Here is an 18,595-nt window from a genome sequence, read left to right on the forward strand (position 1 = left end):
AGTTGCTCTGTTTAGCAGAGACTGCTCTAACCCATTTCTGGATATCTGAAATACTCTATCAATACAAATCATATTTCTTTGCTAGACTTGTGATCTGTTTTCCAACTCCTCATCTATTTTCTTTTCCTATAGCTCTGGTCTACATTCTCCAATACCAAAATCATTTCTATTTTTTCCTACCTTGTTCTTTACCAAAGTCTTTTTGGTCATGCTTCCCTAATCTGGTTCCTAAATTTCCTCACAAATATACCTTTTTTAATATGCCATGCTAAATTATCCTCTTCCCTCTTTTACCTATCAAGCTTCTTTTGAAGAAAGTATTTCCAACTGAGGACCCTAGTAGAGTTCATCCCACCAAATCTCAGTGACACCTATGAGGTTCAATTTGCCTCCTTACATTAGGGCCTCTAGTTCCTTTCATTTGTTGCCTAAGTTTAGAGTATTTATATATGATATTTGAAGCTATGAGTTTTATTGCTGACTTCTTTCTTTAATTTTGCTACTATGACTTTGTGGTGTCCTGTTTACTATCTTAATTCTATTTCCTTTATTGTGGTGATCCTCTATAACAGAGATGGTGAACCTTTTAGAGACCAAAGTGCCCAACTACAATCTTTTTTTTTTTTAAACCCTTACCTTCCATCTTAGAATCAATACTGTATATTGGTTCTAAGGCACAAGAGTGGTTAAGGACTAGGCAATGGGGGTCAAGTGAGTTGCCCAGGGTCACACAGCTAGGAAGTGTCTGAGGTTATTTGTGAACCCAAGACCTCCCATCTTTGGGCCTGGCTCTCAATTCATATGAGCCACCTAGCTGTACCCCTAACTTCAATCTTAATGTTGCATATAAACCCCATGCCTTACCCCAGACAGGGGAGGGAGGAAGCACACCAATTGGGCTGCTGGGCAGAGGGATAGGTGATGTGAGAAATGTCTTCAGGTGTGCATGGAGAGGGGAAAGAGAGCAGCCCCCAGTGGCATGCTCCGACATATATGCCATAGGTTCACCAGCATGGCTCTCTAGTATCTAACTTAGAAGATTTTATAAATGGATAAACAGACTCTTTTCTCCTCCTTTTTAGTTTTAAAGCCTGATTAGTTTTTTGTTGTTATTGTTGTTTTAAATCCTTACCTTCTGTCTTGGAATCAATACTGTGTATTGGTTCCCAGGCAGAAGAGTGGTAAGGACTAGGCAATGGGGGTTAAGTGACTTGCCCAGGGTCACACAGCTAGGAAGTGTCTGAGGCCAGATTTGAACCTAGGACCTCCTGTCTCTAGGCCTGGCTCTCAATCTACTGAGCTACCCTTTCCTTGTATGCCTTGAAGTTAATTGATAAAAGGAGAGGAAAGTAACCTATGCCCTATGATCTTCATTTTCTTGCCCAGGACTTTTATAATCACTGACAATACTTTTTGAGATTCCTTCTAAAAATGCCTAGGAGAACCCCCAAAATTGTGTAGGTATCAAAAGTTTTGATAAGTCTCGGAAAAGTTTTTGTTACGTCGTGAATATATGTTTGCTCCAGGAAGACAATAAACTTGTATTGTTTCCAGATTAACAAAGTAACTGCCACGGTATTCCTATCAACTACTATCACTCTTCTTCCTCTGCCTCTTCCTAAATGATCACCTCTTATCTGATCATTTCTGTGTTTGTCCTATGTTATTCTTGAGTGGAGAAGCAATTTCTTTCTCCTCATATAGTCATTATTAGCTGCAATGAAAGACCCAAACACCTCAAAAGAAATTAAAGAAATGTCTATTTGCAAACATCAGAACCATTAGTCTAAGATATCCTTAGGAGCCGCTAAGGGGCTCAGTGGATAAAGGGATGAGAGGTCCAAGGTTCAAATTTGGCCTCAGATACTTCCTATGTGATCCTGGACAGATCATTCAGCCTCATATACCTAGGCTTTATTGCCCTTCTGCCTTGGAACTGATATTTAGTATAGATTCTAAGACAGAAAGTAAGGGTTTGAAAAAATATATCCTTTAGATTCTGCCCATTTCTTTGTAAGAGGTAAAATGAAACATTTTGCATTTAAATAATTTATCCACAAGAACAAGATGGTTTGACAATCAGATATTTTAAAGGGTTTTGTTTCCTTCATTAATCTTTCCAAAGAAACTATCCAAATTTGGCATAAGTTGAAATAAGAATGACAAAACTAGTAATAATTAACAATTATTTAGTGCGGAGTAGTTACAAAACATTTTTCTTACAACAACCCTATATAGAAAGTCAGCAGTAGAAGTATCATTACCACTTCCATTTTGCATGTGAGGAAGCAGAGATTCAAAGATGAAGTGGCAAGCAAAGTCTTATACCTAATAAATGGCAGGTTTGAAGCCAGGTTAGAATCCAATTCCAATGCTCTTTCCCTCTCTATTAAAAAAAGTACAATTCTTAATAAACAGATTTTCCCTCAATTTCAGGTTCATATTCCAATTTTAGTCTAAGATTCCCCAACAACTATAGAATATTTATTACCAAAAGAATTACAAATAATAAAAAGATCTGGGGCAAGGTTAAAATTTTCAAAGTGAAATTTCCAATCTGTGTTTGGGATTCAATCTTCACAAATAACCACAAATATGTAATGACCATCTATGTGAAAGGCCTCCTAAGAGACATAAAAAAGAGTAATATAGAGAAAATGTAATAAAAGAGAGAAAGTTCAAGAGAGGGAGAAATCACTTCCATTTGGCATGATCAGAATTAAGCTTCATGGTCCTCACAAAGAAGCCAGGAAGAATTTTTTGAGTTGATCTTTACAGGATTTAAACAGGTAGAATTGAAGAGAGAGCACGTCATGCAAGGGAAACAAACAAAGCATGGGCAAAAGTCCAGAGGAAAGAAAGCATAAGTTTAAGGGGCTTATATAGGGGAAGAATAGGAAATAAGCCTAGATCATACTGTTGAAAGCCTTGAATTAGAGGTCACAGGTTTTCATCATTTCTTACCTTTTAGCATATCAATATCATCATTTTCTAATTCAGCCATCCATTTGGGTGGAGAGCTAGTTATAGGCTGTTGGAAAATAAAAATACACAGATTCAGACTAAGAACTCATAGACAACATAAAAGGATCCTATTTTTTCACACCAAAATAAATGTGGCTTATATACTAAATAATTAGCAAAAATATGGCTGGGAATAACTGAATCTGCTGGTAAAACTAACTTTAAAAACTCAGATTGAAAAGCCTCTTTTGCTTAAATAAAAACATCTACCATACAAAATAAGACTGTTACCTTTAAACCAAGTTCTCAAAGGGGTGATCAGTTTAAGGATTAACCATTTTTAATTATCTGTTTGTGACAGGTTACAGTAGCAGTAAAAGAGTCTTGCCCCAGTTAAGCCTACTCAGCAGAAGCTAACTCTCAACTTGATTTCTGTGAAAAATTAAGCAAAATGTTATTCTTTAAAAGAGTTGAAGATTTAAAGAATACACCAGAATCAGAGAATGCTGAACTGTTAGAGGAACTAGAAGAAATGAATAATCATTAACTTGTATTCTACAACCTTAAGAAAAAAATTCACAACTGTATATAAAAGATTGAGGATTCAGTTTGCTTCACTTTACATGCCCTTGGCTAACTTCAGCATTTTTAATCACTTGTTTGGAAAAAAACATTATGCATAAACAACAAAATGTATTATAGGTAACTGCATGTGTGGCTCAATGGATAGAGAGTCAGGTCTAAAGATGGGAGGTTCTGGCTTCAAATCTAACCTTAAGCATTTCCTAACTCTCATCTTGAACAAGCCACTTAATCCCAATTATCTAGCTCTTACCACTCCTTCTATCTTGGAACCAATTCTTAGTATCATTTCTAAGAGAAAAGGTATAGGCTGTTTGTTTGTTTTTAAATACTGATTCCCGGCCTGGTATTCTATTGTGCTATCAAGCTGCCCCTTGACATGTACTTTTTTTCACAAGATTATCTTATTAATTAGACTCTTGGGCAATGTCTTTTAAAAATAAGATGTTGGATTCTGGAAGGCAATTTGGAATTATACCCAAAGGGCTTTAAAAGAAAGCATGTTCTTTGATCCAGCAATACCAATAGTAGGATTGGACCCTAAGAGAAAATAAAAAAGGATAGTACAAAAATATTTATAGCCACACTCTTTGTGGTGGCAAAAAATTGGAAAATGAGAGGGTGTCCCTTGATTGGAGAATAGCTGAACAAATTGTGGTATATGATGGTAATGGAATACTATTGTGCTATAAGGAACATAGTTTGATTTCTATATGAACTGGAAAGATCTTCATGAACTGATGCAGAGTGAAATAAGCACAACCAAGAGACCATTATTCACAGTAACTGAAATGCTGTGGGATGATCAAATGTAATTCACTTTGCTACCAGTAGCAATGCAATGATCCAAGACAATTCTGAGGGACTTATGTAAACCTTAAAATTTCTTAGACTTATAAATGTTGGAAATTTCACCATTGGGAAATTTCATACTTGGAAAATTTCTTACTGATAGTGTATTGGAATGTGAACCCCACTGGCATGGGAGGTTCCTTCTCCTCCCTTCTTAAGATTACTTTAGGACAGAAACCTTTTGCTGAACAATGGAAAGGGCTTTGACCTATGCTTAAGCACAGAACAGGTCATGATTGATTTTAGAATTGATACAATAGAGATACTTGGGATGACAGAATCAGGTCTTGGAAAGTACAATTTCCACCCCACTCAGTCCTAACAGGATTTAGGAAGGGCTGTAGCAAAGGATCAAAGATTTAATTATTTGAGAATATGACCTCCAACAGACATGTACAAAGCCCAGACCTCTGGGCGGTCCTGGGTTAAGCTAGAGCCACCATTGGCACAGGGAAAATGATGGACAGTGATTGGTAGATGTAGAACTGAGGGGAGGAAACTTGGATGGTTTCCTTAAAGATAGGGGGGTCTGAGGACTGAGGGGGTGGTTGGAGAGTTTTGGCTGAGTGGTTGGAGAGGTGCTCTGAGAAGCTTGCTCTGAAGGAAGCTGAAGGTGGGGGCCTCTGAGACTGTTTCTCCATTTTGGTCACGTGAGTAATAGGGACTGATCTCTTTTCTTTGCCCAGCTATCTAAGGGCTTGGGCCCTTTGGCCCAGCCTAAACAGAGGGGGTATTTAAGCCCTATTCCCTTCTCTCCCCTTTCTCTCTCCCTCTCTCTCTCTATCTCTAATTCCTTTCTTCCTCCTGTCTGTAATTAAACTCTATAAAAGGTTGACGGCTGACTTGAGTTTTCATTTAGGAATTACATAGCTGAATTCCTTGGCGACCTTAAATTAATATATATCAGTCTTTTAAAAGTGATTTCAGCTGCGCTCTTTGTGGTGGCCCAAAACTGGAAAACGAGGGGATGCCCATCAATTGAGGAATGGCTGAACAAACTGTGGTATATGTTGGTGATGGAATACTATTGTGCTAAAAGGAATAATAAAGTGGAGGAGTTCCATGGAGACTGGAACAACCTCCAGGAAGTGATGCAGAGCGAGAGGAGCAGAACCAGGAGAACATTGTACACAGAGACTAATACACTGTGGTATAATCGAACGTAATGGACTTCTCCATTAGTGGCGGTGTAATGTCCCTGAACAACTTGCAGGGATCCAGGAGAAAAAAACACCATTCATAAGCAAAGGATAAACTATGGGAGTGGAAACACCGAGAAAAAGCAACTACCTGAATACAGAGGTTGAGGGGACATGACAGAGGATAGACTCTAAATGAACACTCTAATGCAAATACTATCAACAAAGCAATGGGTTCAAATCAAGAAAACATCTAATGCCCAGTGGACTTACGCATCGGCTATGGGGGGTGGGGGGGAGGAAAAGAAAATGATCTTTGTCTCTAATGAATAATAATTGGAAATGATCAAATAAAATATATTTTTTAAAAAAAAGTGATTTCCTTGTCACACTTATGAGAAAGAACGCTATCCACATCCAGAGAAAGAACTGTGGGAGTAGACATGCAGAAGAAAAACATGATTTATCACTTGTTTAATATGGGTATATTATTTGGGATTACTCTTACAAAAATGAATAATATGGAAATAGGTATCAAGTGATAACACATGTATAACCCAGTGGAATTGCTTGTCAGCTCCAGGAAGGGGTAGGGAAGAGAGGAGGGAGAGAATCATGTAACCATGGAAAAATATTTTAAAATTCAAAAAAAAAGTTTAATTAAAAAAAAAAAGAAGTTTGAGAGATATAATTCCTTTATCCAAATTGTGAATCTGATCACTCTAAGCAATATTGAGATTCCTTGTCCAAAAAGTAAAAGGAATTCTCAATTGATATCTATTCCATTCAGAGAAAAATTTAGAATTGAACAGTACTACCAAGTCATCTAGTAAAAAATCTCTAGGTTCAGAAAGGGGAAGAGACTAAACTTACCTATAGCCACATAGATAATGCAGTGGTCAGAACCCTAGCCCTCTGACTGTAAAGACAATATTCTATATATATGAAGCACTATAAAGCACCGTAACAGGAAGATGCTACTGAAATAATGTAGGTATTTTGACTTCTTTAACAGCCTACATTATTTCCACTACTTTATACCCATGGAAGGACAGAAACTGGACTTGTAATTTCATGGATGAGGGGAAATTTCCTCTATCATTGCAAAGCCAGTACTTTTCTAAAACGTTTAGTCTTAGAAATTTGCTTAGAACACTGAGAAATTATAATAATTTGCCCAAGATAACACTACTACAAAGTCTATGTTAGATTGAACCTTGGCCTTCCTAGCTTTGAGGACAGCTTTCTATGCCACACTGACTCTACCTAGGCCTTCTTAGCTTCAAGGTCAGCTCTCTATACCATACTGACTCTACCTGTAGAAGAACTGTGAAAAAGGAAGAAACAGGCTGGCATGGCTGAAATCAATCATAGTAGAAACAGAGCAAACAGATATCCCAGTACCCACACTATGCAGTATCTGAAAGGTACTGAAGTTATAAAGAATTAGATTCGAGTACATCTAAGTCATACAAATATTATACAGATAAATTTTGTAAATTCTGAAACATTATACAAATTTCTATTACAGTAAAAGTTCACTTACACTTTTGAAGGATGCTGCAAATTCAGCAACACCTGGTACTGAAAAGAAAAAAATTATTCTATATTACACAGCACCACTTTTTAATGTAAAACACAATGCTTCATCCCAGGTGGATTAGCTAAAATTCTAAAACTAAATTTCAAAATAAAAAAATTCCTTTTTTCAGATATATTTTCCCTTTCAGATATATTCTCCATCTCCCTGTGTATACATACACAGATGTACAAATGTTCCGATGTGTACATATATGTACATAAGTATATATGGAATAAATTTTACATTCTAAAATCCTGTAGTCCAAACCCCTCATTTTAACAAATAAGTTAACTAACATCTAGAAAAATTAAGTGACTTGCCAGTTCTTTTTTCAAAGCCTCCCTCAAAATAATAGTGATCTACATCTAACTAAAAAAAAGAAAAATATAACTTACATTGTTCAGGCCAGAGGTCTGGTGAGGCTCTATCAAGTTTTTCAAAACTCAGCAAAGATGCTTCCAGGTCAGTCCCTAGAATAACAATACCCAGGTATAAACAGTGAGACATAAGCTATAAAATTTGTAACATTTCAATTTCAAGAAACAAACCAAAGCAAAACACTGGAACTCTACACGTAAGAATAATAGCTTGGGCTAAACTGGAGGTGGCACAACCTGAATTCCTGCCACCTTCTTTGCAAACAAAACCAAATCACAATTGAACACATATATGGCATTAAGTACAAATGGCATAAACCTGTTTTCAATTGAGAACAGTAAACAACAATTTTTTAAGACGGTTTAAAGACAGATGGAACACTAAAAATATACTTCAGAGAGCATAGCTGTTGGATGGTTTATGAAAAGGTATAACTTAGTTCTTTAGAGACTAATGAACTAAGTTTAGGATGGAGCATAACTTAATTCAGACAAAAGCTGAATAAACTGAAAGTACTTAATTTGGTCTGAAAAGCTAAGAGAGGCACTGCCCAATGGATAAGTGATCAAAGAATATGAACAATTCTGAGAAGTACTGAAAGCTATCAACAATCATATGATAAATTATTCTAAACCACCATTGTGAAAAATAAAAAGCTAAACAACTCTTGAGGTTTTACCATACATCCAAACTTGAAAAGGTGATAAAAAAAAATATGGAAATGGCCCAATTTAAAGGCTTTGGGAACATTAATGGGCACATTAAAACACCATTGGTAGAATTGTGAATGTTTCTAACCATTCTGGAAAGCAATTTGGAATCATGGTAAAATGACTAAAATGTCACATCTTTTGATCCTGAGACTATACCACTAGAAATATATATCAGGGAGGTCAAACATAGAAAGGTTCAATATATACCAAAATATTTATACCAGCACACTTTCTGGGAGCAATGAACTGGAAATAAAATGCATGTTTATCAACTCAGGAATGACTGAACAAATTACAGTACACATAATGGACAATTTGTGTCCTATAAGATAAATGGGAAAAATCCAGAGAAGCATGGAAAGATGCCAAGGAATCGATATAAAGTAGAAACTCAAACTGAGAAAACAATCTATTCAAACACTACCACAATGGAAAGGGAAATAACAAAACAAAACAAAAGGTACAGGTCACTCAATAATTACACAGTTCAAATTTGGCCCCAAAGAAAACTTTTCACACCAGAGGTAAGGAACTATGGGTGTGACAGAAACTGTCAGTTATATCATTAAAGCTTTTTCTCTTTTTAATCTTGGTTAAGAGATGGCTTTTTGAGCAAGGGAAGTGAGGGGGAATACATTCAGAAATAAGTATTATATTTTTAAAAATCAACAATTTTTTTAAACAGAGGCAGGTCTTAACTGAAGAGTAAATCAAATTCTAATTATTAATTTGAATAAACTAAAATTCAGGAAACATAAAATATCCCAATACTACTTTTTGGGTAAGAGATATAAGGAATTGACAAAATATTGGGAAGGACAAAACCTAAGAACATAATTTTGGAAAAGCCAAGTTCCAGAGGAGTAAAACTCATGTAACAGTAAATAGTTTAGCAGCAAGATACTCAGGAATGTCAGTGTAAGTACCTTATATTTTTTCCACTGAAGACAAATGAACTACAGAATTAAGAAAGTCAACATTTACAGCAGAAACTTCAGAAAGATTAAGATATAGATCAATCCAATAACCAAGTAGGTTTAAAAAGGGATAAGAAGAATTTTATCAAAGATCAAAGTACAGAATAGATTTCTCAATTCTACATATTTAGCCCTCATATCTTCCCTGAGGTTCCCATCCATATATCTACCAATTCAATATCACCACCTAGATCTACTATCTCAAATCAAATATGCCCAAAATACTCATTCTTTCCACCTAAACTCAACCTTCCTCTTAATTTCCATATTTCTGCTAAGAACAATCCTACTCTTCTAATTGTTCAGTCATCCTCAAGAGTTATCGTCAACTCTTCATATTCAGTCACATTCAATCATTTTTCAATTCTTAAGAAATATTATCTCAATCTTCCTCTTCTTTTTCATGTCACAATCTAAACCCTGATCACCACTTACCTAGACTACTAAATTAGCCTTCTAATTTGTCCCCCCCTATCTATTTCTCTCCTCTCCAATCTTCTATAAAATGACAAATTTATATTCCTAAGACATTGATCTAACTATGTCACACCCTTGCACAAAAAGAACAGTGGGTCCTCACTGCCCTTAGGATAAAGATCAAACACTTCTGTTCAGCATTTAAAACCTTTCATAATCTGGCACCAACTGACTTAGCCTACTTGCTATTCCTCATAAATATTATATTAGCTCCTACCTCTGTACCTTTGCATTGACTATTCTCTTATTTCTAGTATTTTCTCTTTGCACCTCTGTCCATTAGAATTCCTAATTCCCTCCAGGACTTGAAGAGGGGAAAGAAATACAGTTCATAATCATACCTGTGAATATGAATGGGATGAATCCACCCATAAAATTGAAATAGATACAAGAATGGATTAGAAATATGAATACAACAATACGTTGGAGTACAAGAGACACACTTAAAACAGAAAGACACAGAGTTAAAATAAGGGCCTGGAATAGAATTTATTATGCTTCATCTGAAGTAAAAATGACATGGATAGCAAAGAAATAATCTGAAAAACTACATTTTGCTAAAAAGGTACTATTGAAAATGAAGTAATATAAAAACTTTATACAGCAAGTTTCCCTACTAAATTGTCAACTATGTAGGGAACTGGACAAAATTTATAAAAATAAGAACCATTGTCTAAATAACAATGGTCAAAAGATATGAACAGGCAGTTGTTGGAGGAAGACATCAAAGCTATCAATAATCACATGGCAAAATGTTCTAGACTGAGACTTATCTACTGAGACTTATCTGGGAGATGTAGTCAAGTCGGCAGCATAGACACAGCAACATTTCAGACCTCCGAAAACCCTTCCTCACTGAATCAAAAACACAATGCTTCTAGGGGACTGAAAACCAAATCTAACAACAGGACAGAGTTAGGGAACCCTCCTGATGAACTTAACTTAAAAAGTACTCCCGCACAAAAAGCCTGAACTCTAGAAAGGGGAGTTTAAGGAGAAGGAAGAAGGAAGGTCCCAGGATCCCTCCTCCCACCCACAGTGCTGAGGCTCCAGTAGTGGCTGGAATCTCTGGGTGGGCAAGGATGCTAGTTCGGAGGGAGTACCGTGCTAGCAAAGCTTTGCCAGGCTCAGAATGTTAAACACAGGCAGCAGAGAGGCAACTGGAGGAGAAGCACAGAGCAGGCAGCCTGGTCACAGTCAACACTCCATATTGCCTTCCCACCTTCATGAAGTTTTGTCCTCAGGGCACAGTCAGCTTTGCAGACCAACTCCACCCTGGCTCAATCTCATCAAAAGGGTAGATAAGAAGCCTTCAGAGGGAGCTCAAGCTCCAATACCCTTCCACCACAGACTGATCTGAGAGCCTTGCTGACTAAGCTCCAAGGGCAAAAGCTGCACCAAACTACAGGCAAACAACCTTAACAATTGGGCAGAAAGTGCAGCTCTTCTGCTCTCAACTGGGGAAGATCTGACTAACCTGATCTATCGGCAGAACAGAGAAGAAACCCCTTCAGGCCAGAACAGCCCAAATCCACGGAACCAGCACATAATGAGAGAAGCAAGACTAAAGGCAACTACAAAGGGGAAAGAAGGGGAACATATGAGTAAACAACAGAAAAAGAAAAAAGAAATTACAATCAACAGCTTCTATACAGGCAATGAACAAAGCGCAAATGGAACAGAGGAGAATCAAGGAACACCAAGCAAAAACACAGAAACTCCAGTGAATTGAACACAGGCTTTGGAAGAACTCAAAATACAACTAAAAGAGGCTGCAGACAACTGAGAAAAGAACTTAAAAAGAAAAATAAATCATCTGGAAACAGAAAATAGTGTCTTGAAAGCCAAAATTAATGAGCTTGAAAATGAGGCAAAAGAGATGAAAGATGACCTCCAAAGAAAATCAGTTCAGAAGGAGGATGACCAAAATGCCAGGGATGAAATTCAGTCTTTAAAAACTAGAATCCAACAACTAGAAGCAAATGACCTCACAAGGCAGCAGGAAAATATAAAACAAAATCAAAAGAATGAAAAAATTCAGGAAAATATGAAATACCTCATCCACAAAATATAAGATATATAAAACAGGTCCAGGAGAGACAACTTAAGAATCACGACAAAAGGAAAAGCCTGTACATCATTCTACAGGAAACTATCCAAGAAAACTGCCCAATATTCTGGAGCAAGAGGGAAAAGAGGAGATTGAAAGAATCCACAGATCACCTCCTGTACTTAATCCTCAATTGACAACACCCAGGAATGTTATAGCCAAATTCAAGAACTACCAGACCAAGTTAAAATATTACAAGCTGCTAAGAAGAAGTGATTCAGATACCATGGAACCACAGTGAGGATAACACAACATCTGGCTGCATCTACACTGAAGGACTGAAAGGCATGGCATATGATATTCCGGAAAGCAAGGGAAGTAGGTCTACAACCAAGAATCAACTACCCAGCAAAACTGACTATATTCTTGCTGGGGAAAGTATGGTCATTTAATAAAATTGAAGACTTCCAAGCATTCATAAAGAAAAGACCGAACTTGAACAGAAAACTTGATGCCCAAACACAGAACTCAAGAGAAACACCAAAAGGTAATTAAGAAAGGGGGAAAAAAATTTTTTTAAGGTACCCAATGAGTTAAAATGGTTTTTATCCCACAAGAAAAGAGAACATCAGTAACTCTTAAAAATTGTTATTATCACCTGGGTAGCTAGAACTACACTTAGATGGAATAGTGACAAACTATATAGGATGAAATGCCAAGACGTATATGTATGTGTGCGTGTGTATCCATAAACATATACATATATAAAACTAAAGGTAAAAAAAAAGAGATTAATACTAAGAGAAATGGGAAAAGAAACAAAATGGTGTGATTTATCTGTCATAAAGAAGTGCATGGTGGGAGTGGGGGAGAACACCAATACACTAGAAAGGTAAGAGGTTGGAGACAGGAAATACTTAATTCTTACCTGCATTGAAATTGACTCAAAGAGGGAAGAACAATCATCCATTGGGGCAGAGAATTGATTCACTCCCTATAGAGAAGTAGAAGGATAACAAACGAACTGGTGGGGAGGTAAGCAATACAAGGGAGGAAGAGATTGGGGAGTAAATTAAAAAGACCCTAAAGAAAAATAAGAGGGGAATAAGAAGGGGTGGAGGGAAGAGTAGCAAAATAAGGGTGAGAAATAGGTAGATTGATTAAAAACAAAGCACTGGTGTAGAAGGAAATAGTGAAAGAAAAAAGGGCAGGACAAGGAGTGGAAATCAAAATGTTGGGAAATGCACAGCTGGTAATCATAACTGAGTATAAATGGAATGAACTCACCCATAAAACACAAGCAAATAGCAAAGTGGATTAGAAACCAAAATCAGTTAAAGAACAAATCATAGGAATAATTAATAATTTCATTGAAGAAAATTACAATGATGAGACATCCTTTCAAAATCTATGGAATACAGTCAAAGCAGTATTTAGGGGGAAATGTATATCCTTTAGTTCATATATTAACAAATTAGGAAGGGCAAAGGTCAATGAATTGGGCATGAAAATTAAAAAACTAGAAAGTGAACAAAATAAAAATCCTCAGATGAAAACTAAAGATCCTAAAAATTAAAAGAGAAATGAATAAAATGGAATGTAAAAAAAACTATTAAATTAATAAATAAGACTAGAAGCTGATACTTTGAAAAAAAAAACATAAAATAGACAAAGTACTGGTCAATCTAATTTTAAAAAGGAAAGAAGAAAACCAAATTAACAGTATCCAAGATGAAAAGGGAGACCTCATCTCTAAGGAAAAGGAAATTAAGACAATCATTAAAAACTATTATGCCCAATTATGTGGCAATAAATATGGCAATCTGGGTGATATGGATGAATATTTGCAAAACTATAAATCGACTAGATTAATAGAAGAAATAGAATACCAAAATAAAACCCATATCAGAAAAAGAAATTGAACAAGCCATCAAAGAACTCCTTAAGAAAAAATCCCCAGGACCAGATGGATTCACAAACCCTAAGAAACATTCAAAGAACAACTAATCCCAATATTACACAAACTATTTGACAGAATAAGCAAAGGAGTTCTACCAAAATTCCTTTTATGACACAAATGTGGTACTGATTCCAAAGCCAGGCAGATCAAAAACAGAGAAAGAAAACTACAGACCAATCTCCTTAATGAACATAGATAAATAGAATACTAGCAAAAAGATTCCAACAAGTGATCACAAGGTTTATTCATTATGACCAGGTGGGATTTATACCAGGAATGCTAGGATGGTTATAATATTTGGAAAACCATTCACATAATTGACCATATTAACAAGCAAACCGACAAAAATCAGGATTATCTCAATAGATGCAGAAAAAGCCTTTAACAAAATACAACACTCAATCCTATTGAAAACATAGGACTAGAAGGGCCTTTCCTAAAAATAATAAACAGTATATATCTAAAACCATCAGCAAACATCATCTGCAATGGGTATAAACTAGAAGCCTTCCCAATAAGATCAAGAGTGAAACAAGGATGCCCATTATTACCTCTATTATTTAACATTGTACTAGAACCACTAGCAGTAGCAATTAGAGAAGAAAAAGAAATTGAAGGTATTAAAATTGGCAATGAGGAGACCAAGCTATCACTCTGCGGATGATATGATGGTCTACTTAAAGAATCCTAGAGAATCAACTAAAAAGTTAGTCAAAATAATCAACAACTTTAGCAAAGTTGCAGATACAAAATAAACCCACATGAGTCATTTCTATATATTTCCAAAACATCTCAGCAGCAAGAATTAGAAAAAGAAATTCCATTTAAAATCACCCTAGACAACATAAAATTCTTAGGAATCCATCTGCCAAGACAAACGCAGGAACTATATGAACACAACTACAAAACACTCCACACAATTAAAACTAGATCTAAACAAATTGGAAAAACATTAACTGCTCATTGGTAGGACAACCTAACATAATAAAAATGACAATCCTACCCAAACTTATTTAGGGTCATACCCATTGAACTACCAAAAAACTTTTTTACTGAATTATAAAAAAACATAACAAACTTCATTTGGAAGAATAAAAAAATCAAGGATATCCAGGGAAATCATGAAAAAAAAATGCAAAGGAAGGTGGCCTTGCAGTACCAGATCTCAAAACTATACTATAAAGCAGTGGTCATCAAAACAATACGGTACTGACTAAGAGACAGCAAGGAGGACAAGACAGTCTATGACAAACCCAAAGACCCAAGCTTTGGGGACAAAAATCCACTATTTGATAAAAACTGCTGGAAAAATTGGAATATAGTATGGGAGAGATTGGGTTTGCATCAACATCTCACACCCTACACCATGATAAACTCAGAATGGGTGAATGACCTGAATATAAAGAAGAAAACTATGAGTAAATTAGGTGAACACAGAATATATGTCAGATCTTTGGGAAAGGAGAGATTTTAAGACCAAGCAAGAGTTAGAAAAAAAGTCACAAAATGTAAACCAAATAATTTTTATTAGATTAAATTAAAAAGGTTTTGTACAAACAAAACCAATGCAACCCAAAATTAGAAGGGAAGCAACAAATTGGGAAAAAATATTCATAACAAAAACCTCTGACAAAGATCTAATTACTCAAATTTATAAAGAGCTAAATCAATTGTCCAAAAAAAATCAATTCATTCCCCAATTGATAAATGGGTAAGGGACATGAATAGACAGTTTTCAGATAAAAATTTAAAAATTATTAATACACAAGAAAAATATTTTAAATCTTAGTCAGAGAGATACGAATCAAAACAACTCTGAGGTATCACCTCACACCTAGGAGATTGACTAACATGACAGCAAAGGAAAGCAATGAATGCTGGAGGGGATGTGGCAAAGTTGGGACATTAATGCATTGCTGGTGGAGTTGTAAATTGATCCAGCTATTCTGGAGGGCAATTTGGAACTATGCCCAAAGGGCCATAAAAGACTGTCTGCCCTTTGATCCAGCCATAGCACTGCTGGGTTTGTACCCCAAAGAGATAAGGAAAAAGATTTGTACAAGAATATTCATAGCTGTGCTCTTTGGGGATGGCAAAAAATTGGAAAATGAGGGGATGCCCTTCAATTGGGGAATGGCTGAACAAATTGTGGTATATGTTGGTGATGGAATACTACTGTGCCTAAAGGAATAATTAACTGGAGGAATTCCATGTGAATTGGAATGACCTCCAGGAATTGATGCAGAGTGAAAGGAGAAAAACTAGGAGAACATTATATACAGAGATTGATACACTGTGATACAATCAAATGTAATGGACTTCTCCATTAGTAGCAATGCAATGATCCAGGACAATTCTGAGGGACTTATGAGAAAGAACACTATCCACATTCAGAGGAAGAACTGTGGGAGTAGAAACTCAAAAGAACAACAACTGCTTGATCATGTGTCAATGGGGTCATGATTGGGGATGTAGACTCTAAATGACCATCCTAGTGAACGACATGGAAATAGGTTTTGATCAAGAACACATATAAAATGCAGTGGAATTGTGAGTAGGCTATAGGAAGGGGCTGGGGGAGGGGAGGGAAAGAATAACATTCTTGTAACCAAGGGAAAATGTTCTAATTTGACTAATTAAATACAATTTTCAAAAATAAAATAAAATAAAGCACTTCTGATTAGAGAAGTGCAAATTAAAGCAACTCTGAGGTACCACTTCACATCTGTCAGACTGGCTAACATGACAGAAAAGGAAATGGCAGATGACAGAGGGGATGTGGAAAAGCAGGGATACCAATGGACTATTGGTGGTTCTGTGAACTTGTCCAATCATTCTGAAGAACAATTTGAAACTATACCCAAAGGGCTATAAAACTGTGCATACCCTTTGACCCAACAATACCACTACTAGGTCTATAGCTCAAAGAAATGGAGCCACAAAAATATTTATAGCAGCTCTTTTTGTGATAGCAAAGAATTGGAAACTGGGAATATGTCCCTCAGTTGGGGATTAGCTGAACAAGTTCTGATATATAATTATAATGGAGTACTATTGTGCTATAAGAAATGACAAGCAGGATACTTTCAAAAAAAACCTAGAAAGATGAATAGGAACTGATGCAAGGTGAAATGAGCAAAAGCAGATGATATATGAACTGATCAATTTAGCTACACTGATCAAGTCAATGATCCAAGACAATTCTGAAGGAACTCATGATGAAAAATGCTATCCACTTCCAGAGAGGGAATTAATGATCTCTGACTGCAAATTGAAGTATTTTTTTTACTTCATTTTACTTGGTTTTCGGGGACATGGTTCAAATGGAAATGCACAATCTTATATATAAATTGGTATTATATTGCTTGCCCTCTCAATGCATGGGGAAGAAGCTAGAAGAGGAAGGAATGCTAAAAATAAATGTTTATTTTAAAGACTTCAAAAAGGCCCTTTCCATTCACCCAGTTGTTAATTCCTTCTTCCTCAATAACCTGTATATTTCTTTTGCACATATGCTATATTTATCTGTGAATGTTGTTTATGATAGTTAATATATTTAAGTAAGAGTCCAGAATTCCTAAGATTCCCATGACTTAGTACCAAGAATTCCCCCTCCATCCTGTTCACAAAATCATTGCTATGAAGTTGCAAGATTGCAACTTGGAGATTAATCCTAAACAAGAGAGAAGAAAATTTAAAATGTATCAAAAATTGGGGAGAGTGGGGGGGGGTAGAAAAAAATTCATATAAAAGTAATTCCTATCTCATTGAGATGGTCCCCGTGGGCTTCACAGCCTTTCCTTTATCTAATGAAATTTAATCAATTGCTGTCAAGACAGCCCAATCTAACTGAAAGATGACTTTTAGTAAGGTTCCCATTTCTTCTATAAATTTGCAAACAGTTGTTCTTAAATTGTTAGGGATAATCAGCTGAGAGAAGAGATGAAGCCTACACCAGAAGTGGTGGGGCAGATCCCGCGGCCTGCCGCCTCCTATCCCCGCCCCCCTCCACTCCACTCCCGCAGTCAAGCTTTCCTTCTGATCTCTGGCATAGCAGTAGCATCCTCCCCAAGATAAGAGGGTATGTCCCGAAAGTCCAGAAGGACATACCTCCCTCGCCTCTCGGCTCCGTCTCTCTCTAAGATTATTCCCGTTGTTTGCCCCCCCGCCCCGGGCACCGCAGCTACTCCCTACTCGCCAGCTGCAAAACCACAGCGAAGGGGCGTCAGCCAGGGCTCGAAACAGGGAGAGAATCAGGATAGAGGTAAAGAGAATGGACGATAGTGGGCAATAAAGGTTGGGAGAGAAAGCCCCAAGTTGGTAGGGAACAGAGGTTCCCGGGAAAAGAGAGAAAAAGCTTGTAAACCCTAAGCTCTTAGCCGGTTCCTACCGTCTGTGGGAGACGCCATCTTCCGACCCATGTCACGTGACGGAGCTAACCGTCGGCGGGAAAGTGAGGCGCTATAAGCCCCTCCCTCAGAACCTAGCCCGGCCCCGCTTCATCTTCCCTGTCCCAATCAGTGAAGACAATTGCCTTTATATTGCCCCTCCTTCCCCTCTTACCCGCCCCTCAATTAGCCACACCCCCTTCCTTGTGCGGACCTAGGGCAAAATTCCTGGACCTTGTTTACGTTACTCCCCCAACCACCCCCCGCCCAGAGGTGGGACCGAGACTCTCGACTAGTAGCCAATCCAGGCAATCCGTGAGGGGGCGTCTTCTCTCCGTGCTCCTCACGCGGGAGACCCCAAAATAGGGGGGCGTCTTCTCAACCTTGGCCAATCCAAGAGGCACTGAGGTCCGGGGGCGGGGAAAGGGGAGGTTGTGAGGAGAGTGCATTCTTCTCCATTTGGGGCCTATAGGAGACTTTCCCTAAGGTTCTTCGACTAAAGGGTAGATGGGGCGGAGACGGAAGCCGCGCCG

The 18,595-nt window shown here is 37.1% G+C and overlaps 1 protein-coding gene across 4 annotated transcripts in view; it reads right to left on the minus strand.

Annotated features, from left to right (window-relative positions):
- Positions 1-18,522, minus strand: part of LIN52 (lin-52 DREAM MuvB core complex component) — a 212,755-nt gene extending 194,233 nt beyond the window's left edge. For 3 of the 4 annotated variants that reach the window (XM_056820879.1, XM_056820877.1, XM_056820880.1), the window contains exons 1-4: positions 18,065-18,221; positions 7,515-7,589; positions 7,084-7,121; positions 2,965-3,031 (exon numbers count right to left, since the gene is read on the minus strand). In XM_056820879.1, the coding sequence (XP_056676857.1) occupies positions 2,965-3,031; positions 7,084-7,121; positions 7,515-7,589; positions 18,065-18,095 (211 nt within the window). In that variant the 5' untranslated portion in view covers positions 18,096-18,221. Of the gene's footprint in view, positions 1-2,964; positions 3,032-7,083; positions 7,122-7,514; positions 7,590-18,064 lie in introns of all 4 variants that reach the window. The other variant, XM_056820881.1, reaches the window with a different exon arrangement.
- Between the last annotated feature and the right edge of the window lie 73 nt (positions 18,523-18,595).

The sequence above is a fragment of the Monodelphis domestica genome, chromosome 1 (assembly GCF_027887165.1).
Source record: "Monodelphis domestica isolate mMonDom1 chromosome 1, mMonDom1.pri, whole genome shotgun sequence".
Taxonomy (NCBI): Eukaryota; Metazoa; Chordata; class Mammalia; order Didelphimorphia; family Didelphidae; genus Monodelphis; species Monodelphis domestica.